The 19,900-nt window shown below is 44.6% G+C and overlaps 1 protein-coding gene across 3 annotated transcripts in view; it reads right to left on the bottom strand.

The window, feature by feature from the left end:
* The window catches only part of agap1 (ArfGAP with GTPase domain, ankyrin repeat and PH domain 1), a 62,178-nt gene that overhangs the window by 3,249 nt on the left and 39,029 nt on the right, over positions 1-19,900 (bottom strand). For all 3 annotated transcript variants that reach the window (XM_088291953.1, XM_088291950.1, XM_088291951.1), the window contains 7 exons: positions 19,704-19,808; positions 17,885-18,053; positions 16,219-16,389; positions 13,327-13,488; positions 9,623-9,777; positions 9,437-9,527; positions 8,745-8,967 (listed from right to left, as the gene is read on the bottom strand). In XM_088291953.1, coding sequence (XP_088148079.1) covers positions 8,745-8,967; positions 9,437-9,527; positions 9,623-9,777; positions 13,327-13,488; positions 16,219-16,389; positions 17,885-18,053; positions 19,704-19,808 — 1,076 coding nt within the window. The remainder of the gene's footprint in view (positions 1-8,744; positions 8,968-9,436; positions 9,528-9,622; positions 9,778-13,326; positions 13,489-16,218; positions 16,390-17,884; positions 18,054-19,703; positions 19,809-19,900) is intronic.

The raw sequence follows: 19,900 nt of genomic DNA, 5'->3' as shown, positions 1-19,900 counted from the left end.
GGCCGCAATCTCATTAACTTCCTGGAGACAAGCAATAGCGGCTAGCATCACGGAATGTCCCGGAGGCTTTCTCTTCCGGACGGGGAAGGCCGTCCGCGAGAGCACGGCCCATGACCCCCGGACAAAGCCCGGGGGTGTCGCTCAGTGTGAGAGCGCGTGTGCACGTGTGTGAGCGTGCGCAGCGGGATGCCGACCTTCTGTCCCCGAGAAGGGAAATCAAGGCCACTGGACCCAGGAAACGCATGCCTTCCTTCCCCCACCACCTCGGTTGCTAAGACTCAGAGTCCGCGTGTGTGTGTGTGTGTGTGCGTGTACACAGTGACTCCATCATTACGAACTAACGAGTCTTGAAAACACACAGCTCTCGACAGTGGAGAGGCTAATTGCACTAATTAACCACAGTGTGTGTGCGTGTTTATATGTCTGTGTGTATCTTGTGAATGCGGAGCCTCATATTTCTGTGTGCTAATGTGTGTCTCTTTTCACATCCCATTAGGCAGAGCGCTGTTTTCCTGCACTCAGGCATGCTGGGTAGATAATTAAACATGAGTATGGGTGAGAAGGCATACACGCGCACGCACACAAACACACACACACACAGGCCCAGAGGGGTAAAGTATGTGTGTAATTTAAATTAATGATAGAAAAAAAAAAGAAGAAAAAAAAAAAAAAACAGCACCCAGAGGATATAAACCCCCCCCTCCCCCCATTTGATGCGTTTACTGTATCTCTAGCGAGTCTGGACTGTCTAATGAATCTCAATTGAGCTTCTTACTTGTCACAGACTGACTCCAACTTTTTTCATTTGTGTGTGTGTGTAATATATATATATATATATATATATATTATTAAAAATATGAATTAATCACCTGAGTTAATGCTTTAATTTTGACAGCCCTAATATATATATATATATATATATTAGGGCTGTCAAAATTAAAGCATTAACTCAGGTGATTAATTCATATTTTTTAACTCAGTTAACTCAGTTAATTTGCATACTTTGACAATATTGTGCCATAGCTGTACATCTTTAGCACATCTCAGAACAAAACACCGCATTCAAGATACCACTTGGCGCTTGTGGGCAGTTTTGAAAAATATTTAGAAGAAAAACACCTGGAAAGATGTACATTTAGATCGTATTCAAGAATCAAAGAAATAAATGTACTTCATATTTGGTGATTTTGCATGAATTCCAAGATATTATTCAAGTAAATATCTGTTACAAGCTTCGCAAAAAATAGTCGTTGAAATATGTGATTAATCATGGAATTCTTTTGTGATTAATTCGTTAAAAAAATTATTCACTTGACAGCACTAATATATTTTTTATTTTATTTTATTATTTTTTTGATACATTGGTCCGCCCGCAGTGTCCACCTGTTGGCCTCAGCGCAAGTGGACATGTCTCGTCTGCTGAAGACATTTGATTTCAGCTCAGTTTTTTGAGGAGTCTCACCAGGCCCACTGAGATTTTCGGATTTCCTGTTCCTCACATTGTGTGTGTGAAAATGTTCCTTCTGAGCACCTCCTTTGTCTGGGTATGTTTACACGCACGCACGCACGCACACAACACACAGAGGGGCCAGAGGCCATTTGGCTGCTCCCTCAATGCGATTCATGGGGTCATCTATCCATGACCCGCAAACACACACTGATAATCACACCCAGCTAATTAGCATAATTACACACTTAATTAATTTAACACCACTTTAACTGACATTTGCAACATGGAAAGTCCAGATGTGAATATTTACAATATCAGCATTCCTTTGTGTGCCAATGAATATCAATTAGTAACTAGGTTATAATAATTATTTTATAATCAAAAATGATTAGTAATTTGTAGTATTCATTATTACACTGAATGGCAGAAAAATGTAACAGAAAGCGTATATTCCTCTCTTCCTTCAAAGAAGAAATTTTATTTCAAGAGATCATTAAATCACTTGACTTGTTTCAACCAATTCTAAAAGCAAAAAGACAGCTGAGCTGGTCTTTGGATTCATAGTTTTTGCTGTTTCCTTGCTTTATTCTGCATCCCCCCCCCACAACAAATAACACCAAATGAAATAACGAGAAAAAAAACCTTTCAAATCTAAGAATGAAATTGGTCTTGACCACCATTCCGAGAGCCCCTTGCACTTCAATCAAAAATCAATCTAAGCAAACATGAGCAACATTCCTACATTTTGTATTTTAACGACTCAATCTACTATGACATCATCAGCACTATTGTCGCAAGTAAAAACAATTAAAAAAAAAAAAGCAAGGCAAACAAAATCCCTGATCAGCTTTGTCGTGTCCGACTTTGGACCTGAAAAAACCTGAAAATGAATGAATTCTTTGTCCTCAACTTGACATTGCACTGATTGTCCAGAGCTGCCGCAACATTTTCAAGAAACTCCAATCTGCACTGCTTCAGTCAAAGGGACAAACTAAATGTTGAGCTGTCCTACTGAAACTGTAAGGCAGGGGCCTTCAATTCTGTTCCTTGAGGTCTGCTGTCCGGCCTGTTTTCTATCTCTACCTGCTGAGCGATCCGCAAGATTTGCAGAAGCTGGATAACATCCCAATCATTTCAAGTAGGTGTGTTGCAGCAGAGAGGTGGGAAAACAGGCAGGACAGCGACCCTCGAGGAACAGGACTGAAGACACGCTCATTGAAAAAAAAAAACAAAAAAAAAAAAACAATCATTTTACCTCTGCCACATTTTCTACATGTTTTCAATTAACCAAAACACTCAAACTTATTGAAAGGCACTTTTGACAGTATTGCTCAATGTCTGTTCTCACTCTCACTCAAACCGTTCTCCAAATAAGAGCAAAGCGTGCTTGCTTCAGGCTGTTCATTTGTCACTGCCAGGTGAAGTTCACAATAAAACTGACACATGGAACAAAAGAGAAGTAAACATTGTATATTTCTACATGAAAACAATATATTCTCTCCTCTGTGTGAACACTGACCATTACTGCCGCTTAGTCGGCGACCACTTCTTCTTGCTCTTAATTTCGCTGCATCCGCCGGGCATAACACGGTCCTACGTTACGCCACGCAACTAGAAATTTGGACTTGACCCGCAATGTCCGAGTGTGTACTTCAGCTCGCCAAATGATTTATTCTTTCAAAGTAAAAAAAAAAAAAGCATTACACACATTGATACAACATAAAAGGGGCAACCCGAAAAAAGCTACGACTTGAGCTAATAGGCTTCTGTTCAAGGCGATCATTAATTACAGTCTGAGAGGGTGTGTGTGCGCGCGCGTCAGAGGTAATGAGCGGTAGGAAACAGGGTTAAGAGTGACACAGTGTCAGTGGCTCCTCTTCTGGCCTAATTAGCCTTCTAATTAATAGATTAATAGATGGGTAAGAGCATCAGCTAACTGCCGAGCTAATGTGCAGTCAAGATGAATCACCACATCACACTTTTTGTCACAAGGTGAGCTGCGGAATGTTCCAATGAAACCTACTGCACATCAATTCCCCCACACTGGATAAAAAAAAAAAAAAAAGTCAAGACAAAGAGCAAGGAGAAGAGGCTGAAATCAATTAGCCTTTGCCGGACGGTCGTTAGCTGCCCTCCGATAGGCACAGATAATTAAAGGAGATGAGAGGGGGGAGGGGGCGAGTCATCCGTGCAACTCGACTAGACAGCAGCGAATGGGTTAAGCGATGCAAATGAGGAGGGAGACAATTGAAGAAAAAGTAGAAATGGGCCCACGCCGTGGAACATGTCGGCTAAATCTCTCTTTCGGTAATTAAACATGGAGATGTTGAAAGCAACCCAAAATCTCTTTTGATCAGGCCCGAAAGAAAGAGGACATGGATATAATAACGCAGTGTTCGAAATTCTTTGATAAACATACATCAGGTCTTGATTTTTTAAATTTTTTTTTTGTCCATGCTTGTTAACAAACCAGGGAGGCCATGTTGCCGTAGTAACGATAAAAAGTCTGCATAAATGAGTAAAATGGCTAAATAAAAGCATCTCAAGTGTTTTTCAGCAGCGAGTGAACCCATTCAATCCAAACCTATTACCCACAAACCCGAGGCAGACCCCATCCGCCCACCCCCGACCAAACCACCCTAGTCGCTGAGTGGGCCAATCAGCCACAGGGTGGGAGGACGCTTACCGGCGGCGTACATATTATATTACATATAGTACATATATTCCGATCTGCTCGAGGAGCGCGGCGGAGTCATGCATGTAGCGACTGTTATTTACTCCCTCATTATGATGCTGTGATGACTCGGGCATAAAAAATGTGCTTTTAGCCCACATTAGCGGAACCTCTCGCTGACGACCAACCATGAAGGGAATCTGATTGGCTCATGTCAGCCGGTTTAATGTCAATAGTAAATTGGAGGGCTCATTAGGCGAGTCGGAGGACGCGGCTGCGGGCGCCAGCGAGGCAGTCATGTAAAAAATAATGTCTATTAGGACTCATTTAATCAAGGATGAATTAGAATGGAGGCCCAATTATTTGCACTGGCCCGCCTGTCAGGAGGCTTCTTTCTGCCAGCGTGCGCTGCTTAAAATGCAGGCCGAGAGGCCGAGAGGACGCCGCACATCAGCAGGGGCTGCGTATAATGACGGAGGGATAAGGCCAGCCGGGTGGGCTCGGTCATCGTTGGCCAAAAGGGAGCTCAGCAGCGCACAAGTTGAGAATTTTCCAGCAGAGAAACATGTCTTTGTTTGTGACTGACTTCTGAAATGTTCTCCAAGCTGAAAAATCCGTCGCGTCTCGTCTGGGATGCTCAATCGTTGTCATCATTCCGACTAAATTCTCAGAAGTCCAATGTGTGTTATGATCACAGAATCGGGGCAGCAGCAGCGGCGGCGGATATATCCCCTCCTACCCCCCTGACACTGCTCTGACCCTGGGGGGCAATTATATTGTGATGTGGGCCCCCCCCGCCTTCCCCCTTGTCCTGGCCGCCCCATCAAATCCCCTGAGCCCAATCTCACCACCCTGCTAAGGCGACTGCCGCACCTGACGCCCCACCTCAGATTAAAAGCAGCAGGTCCCATTTGAAATCTGTTGGTGCTGGGATGGCTTTTTCAGGATTGGGGACGGTGGGGCCGGCAGATTATTACTCTGAGCTGGTATTCATCGCTGTCCTGCAGTCAGAACCACGCTGAATCAATACTGGCTCAGCATTCGTCATTTATGGGCCACGCTATTAACTCATGTGATGTTGATGCTCATTCTTTCAACGCCGTCTTTCCTGTCTGCAAACTTTTTTCCATACACTATCAGGTGCACAAAGCCGCACAATGGCATTTCCCACCAAGCGTGGTGGCTCAAACCGGGTGAGTCAAGTGCTTTGAATGCACAGAACATCCACAACAAACATGAGCAGAACCAGGCCAAGGCCAGCCTCTGGGAAAAACCGCCAAAGGTCATTATTTGGAAGGAAGCGACATGGCCGCGCGTCACCTCTGTAGTCTCGAAGCCAGGAGGCCGGCTACGCGGCGCTGTCACTTGCTGTCCGCCGCCGTCTATTTAACACGCTACGTCAAGTGGAGCCTGACTAGGCCCAGGGTGCCGGGCGTGCTGGTGTTGGCGTGTCACTCCACAGATAATTAAAACAATGAGCCACGACGCCAACAACACAAGCAAGGGTGCCGCAGTAAGTGCAGACGAAAGCGGCCGACCCCCTGTGGCGATTCCACCACGGGCACGGAGCCCAAACTTAGCAGCCCCCTCAGCTGTGGCATCAGCTGTGGCGCCGATGCCAGCGAGCATGCCAGCTGAGGTGAGGACGCTTGACCGCGGGCAGCCAGGGGTTAATGGGAACGTTTAGAGGATGGCTCAGTCTTTTTGTGCTTTGGACCGCGGAGAAAAATACTTGCAAAGGAAGCCTACAGCGCAGCGCCACTTTCTCACCGCAATGTCAACAAGTCTCCCTTTTCCATCTTCAAGTGCTGTGGTCCCGAGCCTCGTCTCCCTGACGCTAATGTGACCCGGACCAGACAATGTTGTGGGTGGGCTTACGGCGAGCCGTGAACGGCGGTGGGTACAAAGCAGAGGTTGATAAAGAGATGATGACAACAGCTGGAGACTGGCCTGTCACATATCTCATTGGACAGGGGCGTGATCTCCATGAACATAATTTCTCCCTCTGGCCAGACCAGGCAGTCAGCGAGGGGAGGAGGAGGAGGAGGAGGAGGAGGTGGTGTTTAATACAGGCAGCCATGCTTATGCAACTCCTTCGCCAACCCTCCTCCATTTTCCCCTGGGCTCCGACTATCCTACTCCCTTCGCCATCCTTTCTTGCATCATGTTCTTCTCTCCGCCGTTTTGTTCGGTCATTCCGCAGCTTCCATCCTCATCGCAACTATCCATCCCTTGCACACTTCCCTCCGTCAACCTTCTTTCATCGCTTTTTTTCACCATCCTCTTGACTCCCACCATAGTGCCCCATCTTCCTTTGCCACCACTACCTTGCTCTTTCTTTATTTTGCTGAGTCTCCCAATTTCTTTCCCATCCAGCCCCAAACAGGATGTGGTTGGGAGGTGTGAGTATGGGGATGGTGGGTGGGGGGTGGGGGGTGGGGTGGACAGACCTTGACAGACAGGAGGTCAGCGTAATTGCTGCTGGCCATATTTAACATTAAGATAATCAGGCCATTAATTACCCTTTGGATCATTAACTCAGCCACTTGCAAAATGAAATTTCGGCCTCTATTACTCACTTGAGAGACCATGTGTGGGGGTGGGGTGAGTGTTCCATCTATCTGTCTCACCCAACTCTCCCCCCTCTGCCTTCCCTGTGATCCCTTCGACTGCCTGCAAAAAGGCTGGCTTCCTCATCCATGATTTCTATCAAACGCGGCGCTCCACTGAAGACCGTGTCAATGATGTTTGAGCATCATACTTTTTTTTTTTTTTCCCTTCCGCAAAGGAGTTGATGTTAAAGCATGCGTGTAACGTCAGTCACTTCAGAGGCTGCCACGACGACTCCATAAAGTTGTCCGACGAGATGGATGAGCCTCGTGAAGGATGAGGAAGGGGAAACGGAAACACTGAGCCACTTTTTTTTTCCAGGTACGAGAGGAGTTAGTTTTTGTTTTTCTCACCAATTCACTCCAACAAAAGATGATTTAAATTCAATAAATTCAAAATGTGGGAATATTTGAAACAACCACAGTAACAAAATGTATCCGTTTTAATACTGATTATCTTTAGCGATGTTTAGTCTTTGAATTATGCGGGGTAACAATACACCTGCCAGTTACATCTTTCGATACTTTTGCTCACATGAAAAAAGTGTTTAAATAAAAAAAAGTGCCAAGTCACACGTGGAACTCAAAGCTCGCCTCATATTCGTCTTTTGCTGTCCAATTCAAATCTGAAGTCACAATTGTAATGCAAAAATCAAACAATTGGCCTCACAGCTCCACAACTGAAGCAGTAAATATTTCTTGCTCAGTTCAAGCTTTTAGCAGCACGCAGCCGTGAAATGAGCATGACGTTCAGGAAAGTAGAGACAGAAGTCATGAACAGGGGCGGCAGGGAAAATCACGGCACTTAAGGAATGGTCTGATAAATACTATTGACGGGCTAGAAAGTGATGCAGCTGCAGTGGAGCGTCGCAGCTAAATTGAGATAATATTGACTTGCTCTAATCTCTTCAGGGGGAAACATACATCAGATTAATAAATAAATAGGAACATGAGCAACAATAAAAGCATTAGTGTTCTGATGGACTAGGGTTAATGGCACGTCGATACGCTCGCTGTGTGTGCGCACAGTCGATGGCTGACTGATTTATGGTCATTTGCATTTTTACCGCAGACATGTGCGTTGCACTCTTGTGCTCATTTGTACTCTCGCTTCTCTGAACACGACAACACCTCAACGTAGGCTTGGACGGCAACTTCCCAGATTTGAGGCTTACGGTCAAATGACCTAGGCATATTCTGACTCGTCTCAAACTATGCTGCCATCGGCCTTAACCGCAGGGAGAAACTTGCTTTTCTCGACTTTTCTCTCCTCCTCCCACCATCCACGGAGTATGTAGACGAGGAAATCAAAATCTGGATGTCACTTAATTTCTTGAATTGCAACGAAAAGACAAAAGTTATGGCGTTCGGTCCCAGTGGCCCTTCTACTTGCTACCCCGTTGACCTTGGCCCCCTGGCATCTTATCTAAAGCCAACAGTTTCAAACTTGGGTGTTAAATTGGACAGTGATTTTAAATTAGATCGGCAAATCGGTGCTGTTATTCGATCCAGCTTCTTTCATCTTAGGCCACTTGCTGATGTGAAGCGCTTTCTTTCTCAGCAGCACTTAGAAACAGTAATCCATCGAGGCTAAATTACTGGAATGCACTTTACTTTGGAGTCAGCCAGTCATATCTCAAGCGCATCCAACTGGGGCAAAATGCTGCAGCTCGTCTTTTAACTGGCGCTCGGAAGACAGATGGCGTAACATTCATGCAAGAGTGTGCTTCTTGACCCGCTCAACGTCTTAATGTGCCTTGAGATAACTTCTGTTGTGAATTGGCGCAAACAAACAAAATTGACCTGACTTGAAAAGGTTCATTATGAAGCCAGTTTTCACATCTAGACAGTGAGTGAAGCGAGTATTCGCCGTCAAAGTGGATGGTATTCGATTGTGAAAAGTTTTGTAGCCTGTTAGCTTGGCGTGCTTCATCTTGGTCACACCATGCTCACCCAAACAATGCCCCCCCCCCCCACCAGTGTCCGGTAAAAGTGCAGCAGGGCGGCTTACCTGCTGGCATCCGGTCCCGGCTTCAGGTGACCCTGTGAGTTGGCCTCCCACACGCTGTTGGCAAACTCGTTGCCGATGGCTGACATGACCTTGATGAGTTCCAGCGGCCACTCATCAAGGTCTAGCGAGCGCACTCGGGACAGGTGGGTGCCCAAATTCCTGTGGATGCCCGAGCACTCGATACATATCAGGGCACCGAGGTTGAGGCTGGCCCAGTCCGGGTCTGCGTGCGTCAAAACGACAGCATTAGTGGCGCTCAGCTTGAAACATAATAGTACAGTGAACCATCGTTAGAAATCATCATGTTCCAGACCCACGCACAATAGGTGAAACTCCACAAAAAAAATGATTCTTTTTCCATTTCTGTCATGCACTTTAAAATATGTTAACTCATTCAAACCCATTTTTGACACATTAACATAACACAGCAGAGGTCCTTCTATGCTTCTTCTCAACTACGCTGCATTTAGATCCAGTTGAGCTCAGTGCTGCCAGCAGCGTGTAGTGGCACAATGTGGTACTACAACAAAGGCAGACAACTCTAAATTCAGACTTGCATGTGTACTGTGAAAACCCATTAAAAAAAAAAAAAAAAAACTTGAAAATCCACGATGCAGAGGGGTGTGCAAAAGGTGACCCGAGATCTAGCGGGGGTTCACTGTACATTCAAGGAAACAATTCTCTCGACTCACTTTGAGAGTCACAGTCGGCACAGCGACTATTTCCACGAATATTTCTGATAGACTGCAGCGCCATGGCCTCCGTCTGGCTGGTCAGACGAGACTGGAAGGAGGACACAAACGTCAACACACATGGTTGAGGTGGTCACAAAGGCCCTGGCCTAGCATGCATGTAACACTGCCTAATGGCGGACCTACCTTGTTTTTGCTGCTCTCACAGGACTGTAGACTGGCCAGGATTTGACCCTCGATGACCTGCACCCAGGCGTCGCGCTCCTCATACGAAGTGGCTTCAAAATGCCACGTTTGACCCGTAAGTGATACAATGGTGAACTCAAAGTTCTCCTCTTGCTCTGTTGGGAGTGAGAGAGGTGAGGAGGGTGAAAAGAGGCCTTGAGCAATTTGAGTACCTCAATTAAAAAAAAATAAATAAAAATGCTGGAGGATTTTTTTTTCTGCTTCCTGTGTTAATTTGTGTATGGTCGGGAAGGCAGTCAAGCCAGCCATAGCGATGCATGATGCCAAGACGCCAGCAAGATGGTGACAAGGTCAATTTCAAAATAAAACCTGTCCAAATAAAGCACCAGTGCCTTGGGACAGTTTTATTTTGAAGTTGTTTGCGGAAGCACGTCAGCAGACTTGATTCGTCCTCCCGACTGCAAGTTGGAGCACAGTTTAAGTTTAAATTGCCAGCACAAACTGTTGCCAACGACATGAACACAATGACAGTGTGAACTCATGCTCAAGTGCTAATTAACCACACCGCCCAAAAAAACAATTGATGAAGTAGATTAAACTAAACATTAAGTCCAATTAACTTTTTTATTTCAAGCACATATGTTTTCCGATATCTGCTGCTAAATACTATTTTGCTGCACTGAAGAATTTAGCCAGTCGATCTTTAAATCTGTGTATTAAATCTAAAATATAGGAACTAAATAAAATGTTCTCTTGTCTCATATTCATCTTTTGATGTCAGACCAAGATGCTTTTAGCCTACAGCGCAAATGAACAAATTGTTCTAATACTTTTAGAGGGGGGGGGTGTCTATCCACCTGGCTTGGACTGCTAACATCCTTCAGTCACCACGGAGTTTAGGATGCCACTAAAATATGTGGCACACGACACCCCTGAGGGCTCCCTTTAAGAGTGGATGATCACACGGAAAACTTGCGTTTCTGTATTTCTGGAAGCTGTCACGACTGGAGGCAGCAGAAAGTTATCATATTTGTTCTGTTCGAGCTCAAGCCTGCCGCCTGTACAGGAGTTAAATCCACATTTAATAATGCTATGTTGCTATGTACTTCTGTCCTATGAAGGTTATTGAAAATGATCATTGGCGATCTAAATCTAGATATGCAAAGGATCAGACACAAACGCAACATGAAAATGCGTTGAAAGTGGGCCTTTGGTTTGCGCTGCAAGTAAATCGTCCTCCTTGTGACGGCGTGGCGTATACGAGCGTATCCGAGCGCTGCGAGACGGCCGGTCGCTCACGCGCTATTGGTAATTACTGCCAGCGCTCTCGGCTACTGTGAGCGACATTCACGCAGAGAGGCGGCGTCGAGGCAATTTGTGAACTCTGACACCGGCAACCTTTAGCGGCACAAACAGAGCAAACCAAATATAGGGGGGAGGGGCCGACGTGCATAGTGTGCGCGCGTGTGTATGTGACAGCAGGCCGCCAGGTGCAATGAGAGGGGAGGTGTGAGGGACACAAACGGGGCCTCGGGAAACACAAATTAAAAGCTTAAATGTCAGCGCGCACAGTATTGCTTTGCGACACAGGTCATTACTCTCCATATCAGCAGCCTTTTACTACTTTAATAACCTGGAAAATAGTGCACGCTGCTGTTCACGAAAACTCGCTCGCATGCACACAAAGCGCACCTCCGATAATGTCACCTGACATCCTTGGCATGCCTTCACACCTTCCAAGGTGTGGTGCAGTCAGAGAACGCGAGGTGGGATCAACAAGTCATGTGATCCAAGCGAGGGGATGGCAAGCTTATCCTCGGCACAAAGTGGAGGAAACACAGACGGCTTGCATCACGTAAGCACTCGTTTGGGATCAAACGGCAAATTGGAAAGGTTCGTTGGTAGCATGGCAAGAGCAAAAGTCAGTTGTGTAATTGTCAAGCTCACACGCAACGTCTCTGAGTGGTCGAAAGGGTGTTTGATTTATTTGATTTATTTTTTTAAATGCTAAAAACACTCCAGTTGAACAATTACCACTTGCACCTGGCTCAGGTTGTACCTCCATGAGCAGACGTCCCGTCACACTGCATATACGTGCTTCGTGGGAAATTTAATGGCTGCAGCCCTGCTGGTGGCGAAGTTTGTTTGAGTGAGCAAAATGAGATGAACAACAATGAAACTAAAAGCGGGGTGGGAGGGTGAACAGAAAAATTGGAGGCGATTTAACAGAATTTTCCTGTGTTCTAATGTAGAAAGCTTGTACGCTCAGGCACTATAATACTATTGTTATTGTTTTAGTGAAAGGGTGTGATGAACTCGGAGCAATTGGGGGACATATTTAGCTATCCAGGCCCTCATTTGTGTTTTAGATTTTATTATTCTTAATAAGACACAACATGTACTATTGGAGTAATTTTTGCACCCATCTATATTCATACCGCTTATACTACCGTATTTTCTGGACTATAAGCCGCTACTTTTTTCCTATATTTTGAACCATGCCGCTAATACAACACTGCGGCTTTTCTGTGGATTTTTCTTTCACCACTAGGGGTGCTGTATAGTTTAGAAAATACGCTAAATAAATCTCGATTTTCTTTTCTTTCTTTCTCTTGGTTCTGTTCTGTTTTAAGTAGCAAAGTTGTTGCCGTGTTAAAAGGCACTGTTTCTGTACCTTTATGTGCATTCACAGTACAAAAATCGTTCTGTACATGCAGAAACAACTCTTTTTTTTTCAACATAGAAAACTGCAGCTTGTATCTTCTTTTTGTTTTGTTTAGTCCCCCCCCCCACAAAAAAAAAAAAAAGAGTTGCTGCAGTTGATATAAAGGTGCGCCATATAGTCTGGAAAATGCGGTAATTTGGATCACAATTTTATATGTACTGATTTTATTTTTTTTTTATACTGTATTGTTTGGAGAGAAGCCATTCCCAAAGTGACCCAAAGGGTGCAATGACTCCTGAAACGATGTCCCTGTGACGGCTTGACCAGTTTTTAGCAACAACTGTCACACCTGGTTTTATTATGGTAACAAAATCAATTGTTAACTTCAATTTTGCCTCACCAAGTGCTGCGGGTCTAATCAGGGGGAGCTGGGAGACAAGAGGGCGTTTCTCCCTCATGAATTACGCCGGGCTTCACTCTGACATGACGATACTTCAGCCACCTGTCCGCCCGCCCGGCGTGACAAGCGGCGGTGAGCCGGCGGCCGCCTGAGTGCGCTCGCTGCTTAATGGCTAAATTGGGAAGACTGTAACTAATCGCTTATTGAATAATGGAAGTGACACCGCTGATAAAAGATTTCAATACCACAGATTATTTATAATATTTCACTTAAGCCTCTCTGGCTGACTCACGGGGGGTGGGGGAACGAAGAGAGTGCTGATGAAATGAGAACAAAGAGGAGAAACCGGAGGAGGAGGAAACATGATGGAATTAGGAAATGATGATGAAGGAAGGAGGTGAAAATAAAGAAAAGACAAACTAGTAAATTTGTCTCGCTGACCATAATTTTCCTCGTCAGCTGTTTGATGGAGAAGCCTACATCACATCTGCTACGGCTGCTCGCACATCTGTTCGGCATGTGGGTGTGCGAAACGGAGTCAAAGTGCTGGAGTGAATGTTGGTGCGTGCTTGACTGTACGTGTTTTTCAGGACTTGCGCTGAACATTTTGAGCTTCAAGACACGTGAGGATGATCTCACCTTCGGCAGTGCCAGAGAGGCCGTCTGCCTTGAAGTTGCTGGTGCTTTTCTTCCGCCGGTGCTTCTTGCGGTTGGCGTGTGGCGAGGGGGGCGGCTCCATCTTGGGACTGGTTGTACTGGAGATGCTGGGACTGGAAGACATGGAGTCGCCTAGGCCCATGTCTGGAAAAAAAATGCAAACACTTTCTTAGGGCTGGAACGTCTATGCAAAATTTTCATGGGAAGTTAAGGGGAGTTTTAGAAACATTCCAAGGTGAAAACTTTCCATGGAATTGAACTGAAAATTGAGGTTGAAGGCATAATTTTCAAACATAAATATTAAGGCAGCAACTAATTAATAATTTTTTAATAATCAATTAACTGGTCAATTATTTCATGATTACGATTGAGAAAAAAATAAATTTAATATCCATCGCTTGAATCAAAAACATGAAGATTATGATTGTTACTCGTTTGGTCCGCTGTTGATCATTGTAGCAGATGTTTGCAAATATCTTATTGTGATGCAACAATCAATAAAGTCGATCGTCGAATTGGTCTGTTTTCATGGCGGCTTACATACATCTGTTAATATTTATTGCTGAGAGGCAAAAATCTAACCATTTGGGAAATTTTAAATTAAACAAGGTCTCAAAATGAGCAAACAGTTATTAAAATATTTATGGATAAAATTGATTCATCATTGCACCTCTGATGTAAACATTTTGTGTTGCCATCAACCTACATCCATGCAGAACAAATCGTATCGCTCTTAGCTCACATGCAAGGGCATGACAATACCTTTATTGCGACATTCCCCACCCACATCACTAAAGAGGCCTCGTATCCAACGCTTGCTCACCTCCAATTGGTATCTATTGTAAATGTGTTTATGTGTCTTAATTTGTGTTCTTATTACCTGCTAATATATATTACAACTCCATCTGTTTTGAAATGCGCAATACAAATAAAATTATATTGTATTGTATTTTGACTATTTAACTTCCCAATAAAGATCCGACCCAAATTTGTAAATTCAAAGTTTATCACTATGAATTCTCATCAACTCTCATGGAAAGTCTCCAATTATGAAAATTCTCTGAATTCCTTTAAGCCGCTTTGTGTCAAAACAATGCGGTTGTTACTGGCTACAGAAATCCTCATAAAGCCATGACAATATCCACATTTTTATCCGAGTGACTGTCTATGATGCCGATTGGAAAGTGAAGGTGCGATGCATTTGCAGAACAGGAGCGGCATCTCTCTCCACCCTCCATCTTGATCCCGGCTGCTGACAGCTGTGACTAGCGGCGGAATAAAATAACATTCAGTTTCCATCAATATCACAGCGCGGCGGTGACACTGACATGGCCACAGTATAAGTGTGTGTGTGTGTGTGTCGATGTAAAAACACACACAAGCTCACTGGCCGCCACACGGCAGACAGCCCCAAGGACGGCCATAACTTATTTTACAATCGTTTAGTCTCAGCTCAAGTGGAAAATGTGACAACTTATCTCTGCTGACAAGATGCCATCCCCGAGCGCGCAATTAACCGGCGTGGATTAACGGCGCTCCCATCTGCGCGCTGCGCTCCATCCACATCAAACAACCCCACCCCCCACCCGCACGCAGCCTGGAGACTTCCTCCTTGACTTTCCCTATGATTGTTTCCCTTCAGCCCGTCAACAGTTTGGACATCAGCGGCTCGGCTCGGCTTCCACTCGCTCCGTTGCTCGTCACGACAGACCGAGAACGCTCGCTCGGCTGAGGCTTTGTCTGCTGTGCACGTGCCGTGATGTCATTGATATTATGATATTTCTGTTCAATTTCTGTGGGACGTTAACCTGGGGAATTTAGAAAATATTTAGAGTTGGAAATCGAGGGTAATTTAATGGCAAAGTAGCAGAGATGCAAACATTTTGTTTTCTTATGAACATTACGGTACATTAATTGCTTTTTTTTTTTTACTTCACTTGAGAGACGGCAGCAAAAAAAAAAAGTTGGGACACCTGTTAGTCCCACTGTACAACTCAAATATATTTTCCCCCACCTATATTTAAGTCACGTTTGTGAATTCCTAATTTGCTCCCATACATTCCCATTAATTCTCACGGGAAGCTTCCAACTTGGAAAATTCCCAGGATTTAGCGACCCGAGTCAGGAAATGAAAGTTTTGATTGGCTACATCTGCTCTCAGAATAACAGCTGAGAAAGATGTTTGAGAAAAAAATGCTTGATCGGCTATTGTCCACAAGTGTTTCAAAGCGCTCACCGTTGTCGTGCGGCGAAAAAAGAAGAGCGGAAGAGAAGAAACCCATTTGTGTCAGAGCTCCCCACTGAAACCATTTCACACCTTTAAATATTATTTGTGGAGGGCTGAAGGCACAATATTTAAGGCATAACTGTCAGTGTCAGTCGAGATGATCGTCACTGCATTGCAGCATGTCAGTTTAAGCGCGTGTGTGTGCATGTTCATGTGTGTGTGTGTGTGTGTGTGGGGTATAGTCTACGACCAGTATTAGAGCTTTGGCAAGTGCATCAAAAGAATAATCAGTGGTAGCTTGACATGATTATTTAATTCATTGCGTGACCAAGTTTGTTTACACATACAAGTGCCCCAACTGACCAGTTACGAGCCATCGCTTTCATTAAATTTTTTTTGGTTTGTGTTAAGCCTTATGCAGGAGCAGAGTTTGCGTAAATTTCACTTGCTACGACCACAGAAATGCAGCACGACGATTCGTCGCCATAAAGGGGCTAAGCGCTTTTTGGAACGTAACCCCCCCCGGCCAAAGAAAGGCACTGACGACAGCCAAAAAGGCAGACGGCCCTCCCGCCCTGTGAACTTGCTACGATCATGTGAGATCATTGCCTCGATCAGCGAGCCCCAATGTTGCTGTGCTTACTTACCAGTGCCGATTCCCGAGTTGGCAATGACGGTGGCATCGGCCCACTGGTCCGCACTGGAGACGGAATACGAGCGCTGATGTCCGCCCAAGCCGTCCGGGCCGCGGCTATTAAAGGACATCAAGCTTATACCGCTCGCCATCTGAGATACCGACGAGCTGCTGCTTACTGAACCTGTCGGGAAAAATGACAAAATCGTTTTTTGATCAAACGTCTGCATGAACAAATTGATATGTCGGAACCAGTGTTTAATAAGACTGACGATGTGTGGCATGGCCACATTATTGCAACTTTACAGAGTGGATTATTTTTAGTCTTCGTGTTGGCAGTTAACATTAATAACTGGGTATGATGAGCACCAGACTTAATGATATGACACCTACGTTGTCAATGCATGACACAATGTATTGTGGACTTTTTTTTTTTTTTACTTACAGTAACTGTAATTAAATTTACAGCGGTTCTGAACTTAATTGGTACCATAAGCCCATTTGTAACCTGAAATGCTCATTAATCGAGTTAATGTTTCCACTGAAATTAATGGAATTCTAACTAAGTTATACTTCCTTTTTTTTTTTTTTTTTTTTTTTTACCAGTGCGTGGTTAAAAATAAATATACAATATAGAAATGATATAAAATAAAGAAATGAAACACATTAAACACATGAAACAATTATTTCTTGCTCATAAACTTTTACTAAGGAAGAGAAAAACGAGAGGGGGACTACAGCTCCTCCAATGAAAAAGAGTCTTCTTCCATAATTCAGAAAATTCTGATTCAAGTGATATTTTTTTTTCCAACTCTGCCTGTCTCTTTTCAAATGCATTGGTTGATTTGGGTTTACCAATCCAGAGAAAAAATGGTCTTTTTCTAAAAATCTACGTAGGATGATACCTTGTCATTCAAAAGATTAATTTGTAAATTGTAATTTTCAATTAAATGTTGCGACTGACTCCGTTTGTTATCCAGGTACATTCGTAAATTGTTCTACTTGATTTCTATTGTGCACGGTGCCAGCTAGCATGAGTAACTGGCATGGAATGACCAATGGTGTCGGGCCATGGCCTACCTCGCCAAAATATGCCATCGGAGAGGAAGCATACCGAAATTGAGTAGGAATGAGAATCTCACACTGGCCAAACACAGCTGACGTTAAGTGCAAAGCACAAATTGACTGGTGTGTGCAAACTCCCTCACAGGCTGCTTCGTTCGACTGTTGGGTGATCCCCCACAACCTTTAACCTCCCTCTTTCTGATTTCTCCTGACCTCCTGTTCTCTCTAATAACCCCCCCCCACCCCCTTTCACCCAACCATCGCATTCATATTCTCCTTCCTCACTGACTGCAGCTCATTTCTCGGTGTTGGCAGAGTGGATTCTGTCTCTGATTGCATTAATATTCATGACAATAATTAGTACATGAGTACGCCTCACTGAATATTCATGCTATTAGCTCGGCCGCCTGAATGTGTGTGCGTGTAACAAACAGACGCGCATCTCTTTTATGACATCTTTTGTCAGATGCTAATCGGCAGTCTCAGCCTCAATAACCTTCTGCATTTCATTCTAATCGCCTTTATTGATTCCAAGGAGAGTCCGAAATGAAAATGTTGATTCTTTAACGGTTGTCAAATTATGGTTTGCCAAATTGCATATTGCCAAACCTCACCTGGTGTGTGTCCAAGCTGCAGGCTGCTCATGTCCTTTGTCAGGCCGTTGGTTTTGGGGCTGGGCATGGCGGCGCAGGTGGAGACGGCTCGCGGCGGTCGTTTACCCGGTACCTTGACCGTAGTCCTGAGCAGGTCAATCTCTTTACCGTGGACGTTCTGCATGTAGTCCTGCGAGGGAGTACAAAAAAAAAAAATGACTACATTGCTCCTTAAATTTGAATTTACATGCCCAGGACTGTTAATGTAACCCAAAAAAGATTCTGATTAATGGCTGGAGGAAGGGGCAAACAAAGACTCGCTAATCCCTTTAGTTTGGCTCAAGTGGACTAAGACTGATGCCACTGATCATGGGACCTCCTCTGATGTCGGCACAAATGTTTTGGATCAACAAGGGACACTTCTTAAATCCACGCTCACATGCTCAGTGAGGAGGGTGGTAATTATGAAAGGTTGGTAGAAATACGGAACAAGGTGCAACTGATATCCACATCGACACCTAATTCTCAACCAAATTTTGTCAAAATGTATTCCGTAAAAACATTGACATTGTTTTTAAGTCCTTAAGACTTGTTTTCGCATCGCTCGCTAAGCTCATTAATTGAACCACTTTTAACTTGTGTCCACACGCACGTGATTCTGTATCGCTTTGACTGCTTTAAACCTTTAATCCTCACACGCACACACACGTGCACACACTGCCTTTCTTGCTCGGGCTGACAAAAGGCCAATTCAAAGCCAAGTGCTCTTGATGGCGTCTTAACAAGCCACTGGAGAGCCATCGAGCCGGCAGCCCACTGGGTAAAGCGGTGAACACACAGGCACACCAAGACAGACACACGCACACACATTCCTCCAACAGATTGACCGAGGTAATTGAGTCTCCATTTGCATGGGGGTACTTTCATCATCGGCCCAGTTGTCCTCACAACGTGTGGCGTCCAGGACACCACGTATGTCGATCGACTGAATGCATTCATAGCAGGTGGCCACCGTGTATAGAGCTAGAAAAATCTGTGCGTATACGCACTCACCAAGGAGTGCTGACACACATGAAAGCATGAATCCATACTAAGTGGGAGTAATGAAGACATCACAAAAACGAAAAGATGAATGTTTAAGAAAAAAAAAAAAATACTGTTCCGTTTGCGAATATGACTTGTGTGATGTTGAAAAAGACGGACGGGTGAGACCCAGAGCTCTAGAAAGCGAGCACGACAATTACTCCGTCGCCACGTAGGCTGTTGCTTAGTGACTCAGAAATACGAAAAAAAAAGAGTCAATAGTTGGTTCGCACTTTCCTGGCCAATAAGGCGGCGTTATTTCCATCCACTTAATTAGCGACATTAATGTGATTTCTTTGCACATAGTAAGGCAATTAGCAGCGCTGATTGAGTTTCATCCGATTAGCCTCTGCAAACATGCTAATTGACGGCGAGCTGCTCAGGAAAACCAGTGTTTTTGTGCTGCAGGCGTTTTGCGTGAGCTCATGTGTTAAGTGATGACTTTTCGCACTAATTTACTGCATCGGCTGTTCTAATCGCTGATGGACGTGCGCGCTTTCCTCAAATGTGTCACGAGAACGAGCCAGGAGGACTCAAACCCACAACCTCAGGATGCAGCTGCTCAGCTACCCGGGGCTTCACCTACACTTAAGGGATGTGTGATTTCATAATACTGGGTAACACAATGGCCATCACTGATGATCACGGTTAAAACATGTCAACGGGAGTGTGAGAGAACGCGTTACAAATGAGAATTTTTAATAATCGGTTAATCAATAACAATACAAACAACACCTCTGAAGTGTGCGTGTCTTACATGGAGACTGGGATGGTAGGTGAGCAGCCCGTTGTCGCACAGCGTCACATACTTTTTTTTCCACTCCTTGTTGAGAGACTTGCCGCTCCTTTTCAGCAGCATACCCTGCAAACAAGCACACACTTAGTGTCGAAGCAGAACATGCAGTGTGTGTGACTCAGAAGCATGTGCGATGTGGAGAAAAGATGTCAGCATTC

This window comes from Idiotropiscis lumnitzeri, chromosome 3, assembly GCF_059441095.1.
Source record: "Idiotropiscis lumnitzeri isolate Australia: NSW breed Sydney's pygmy pipehorse chromosome 3, RoL_Ilum_1.0, whole genome shotgun sequence".
In the NCBI taxonomy this organism is placed as follows: domain Eukaryota; kingdom Metazoa; phylum Chordata; class Actinopteri; order Syngnathiformes; family Syngnathidae; genus Idiotropiscis; species Idiotropiscis lumnitzeri.
Note: the sequence above shows the minus strand (reverse complement) of the source record. Positions and strands in the feature narration are given on the sequence as shown.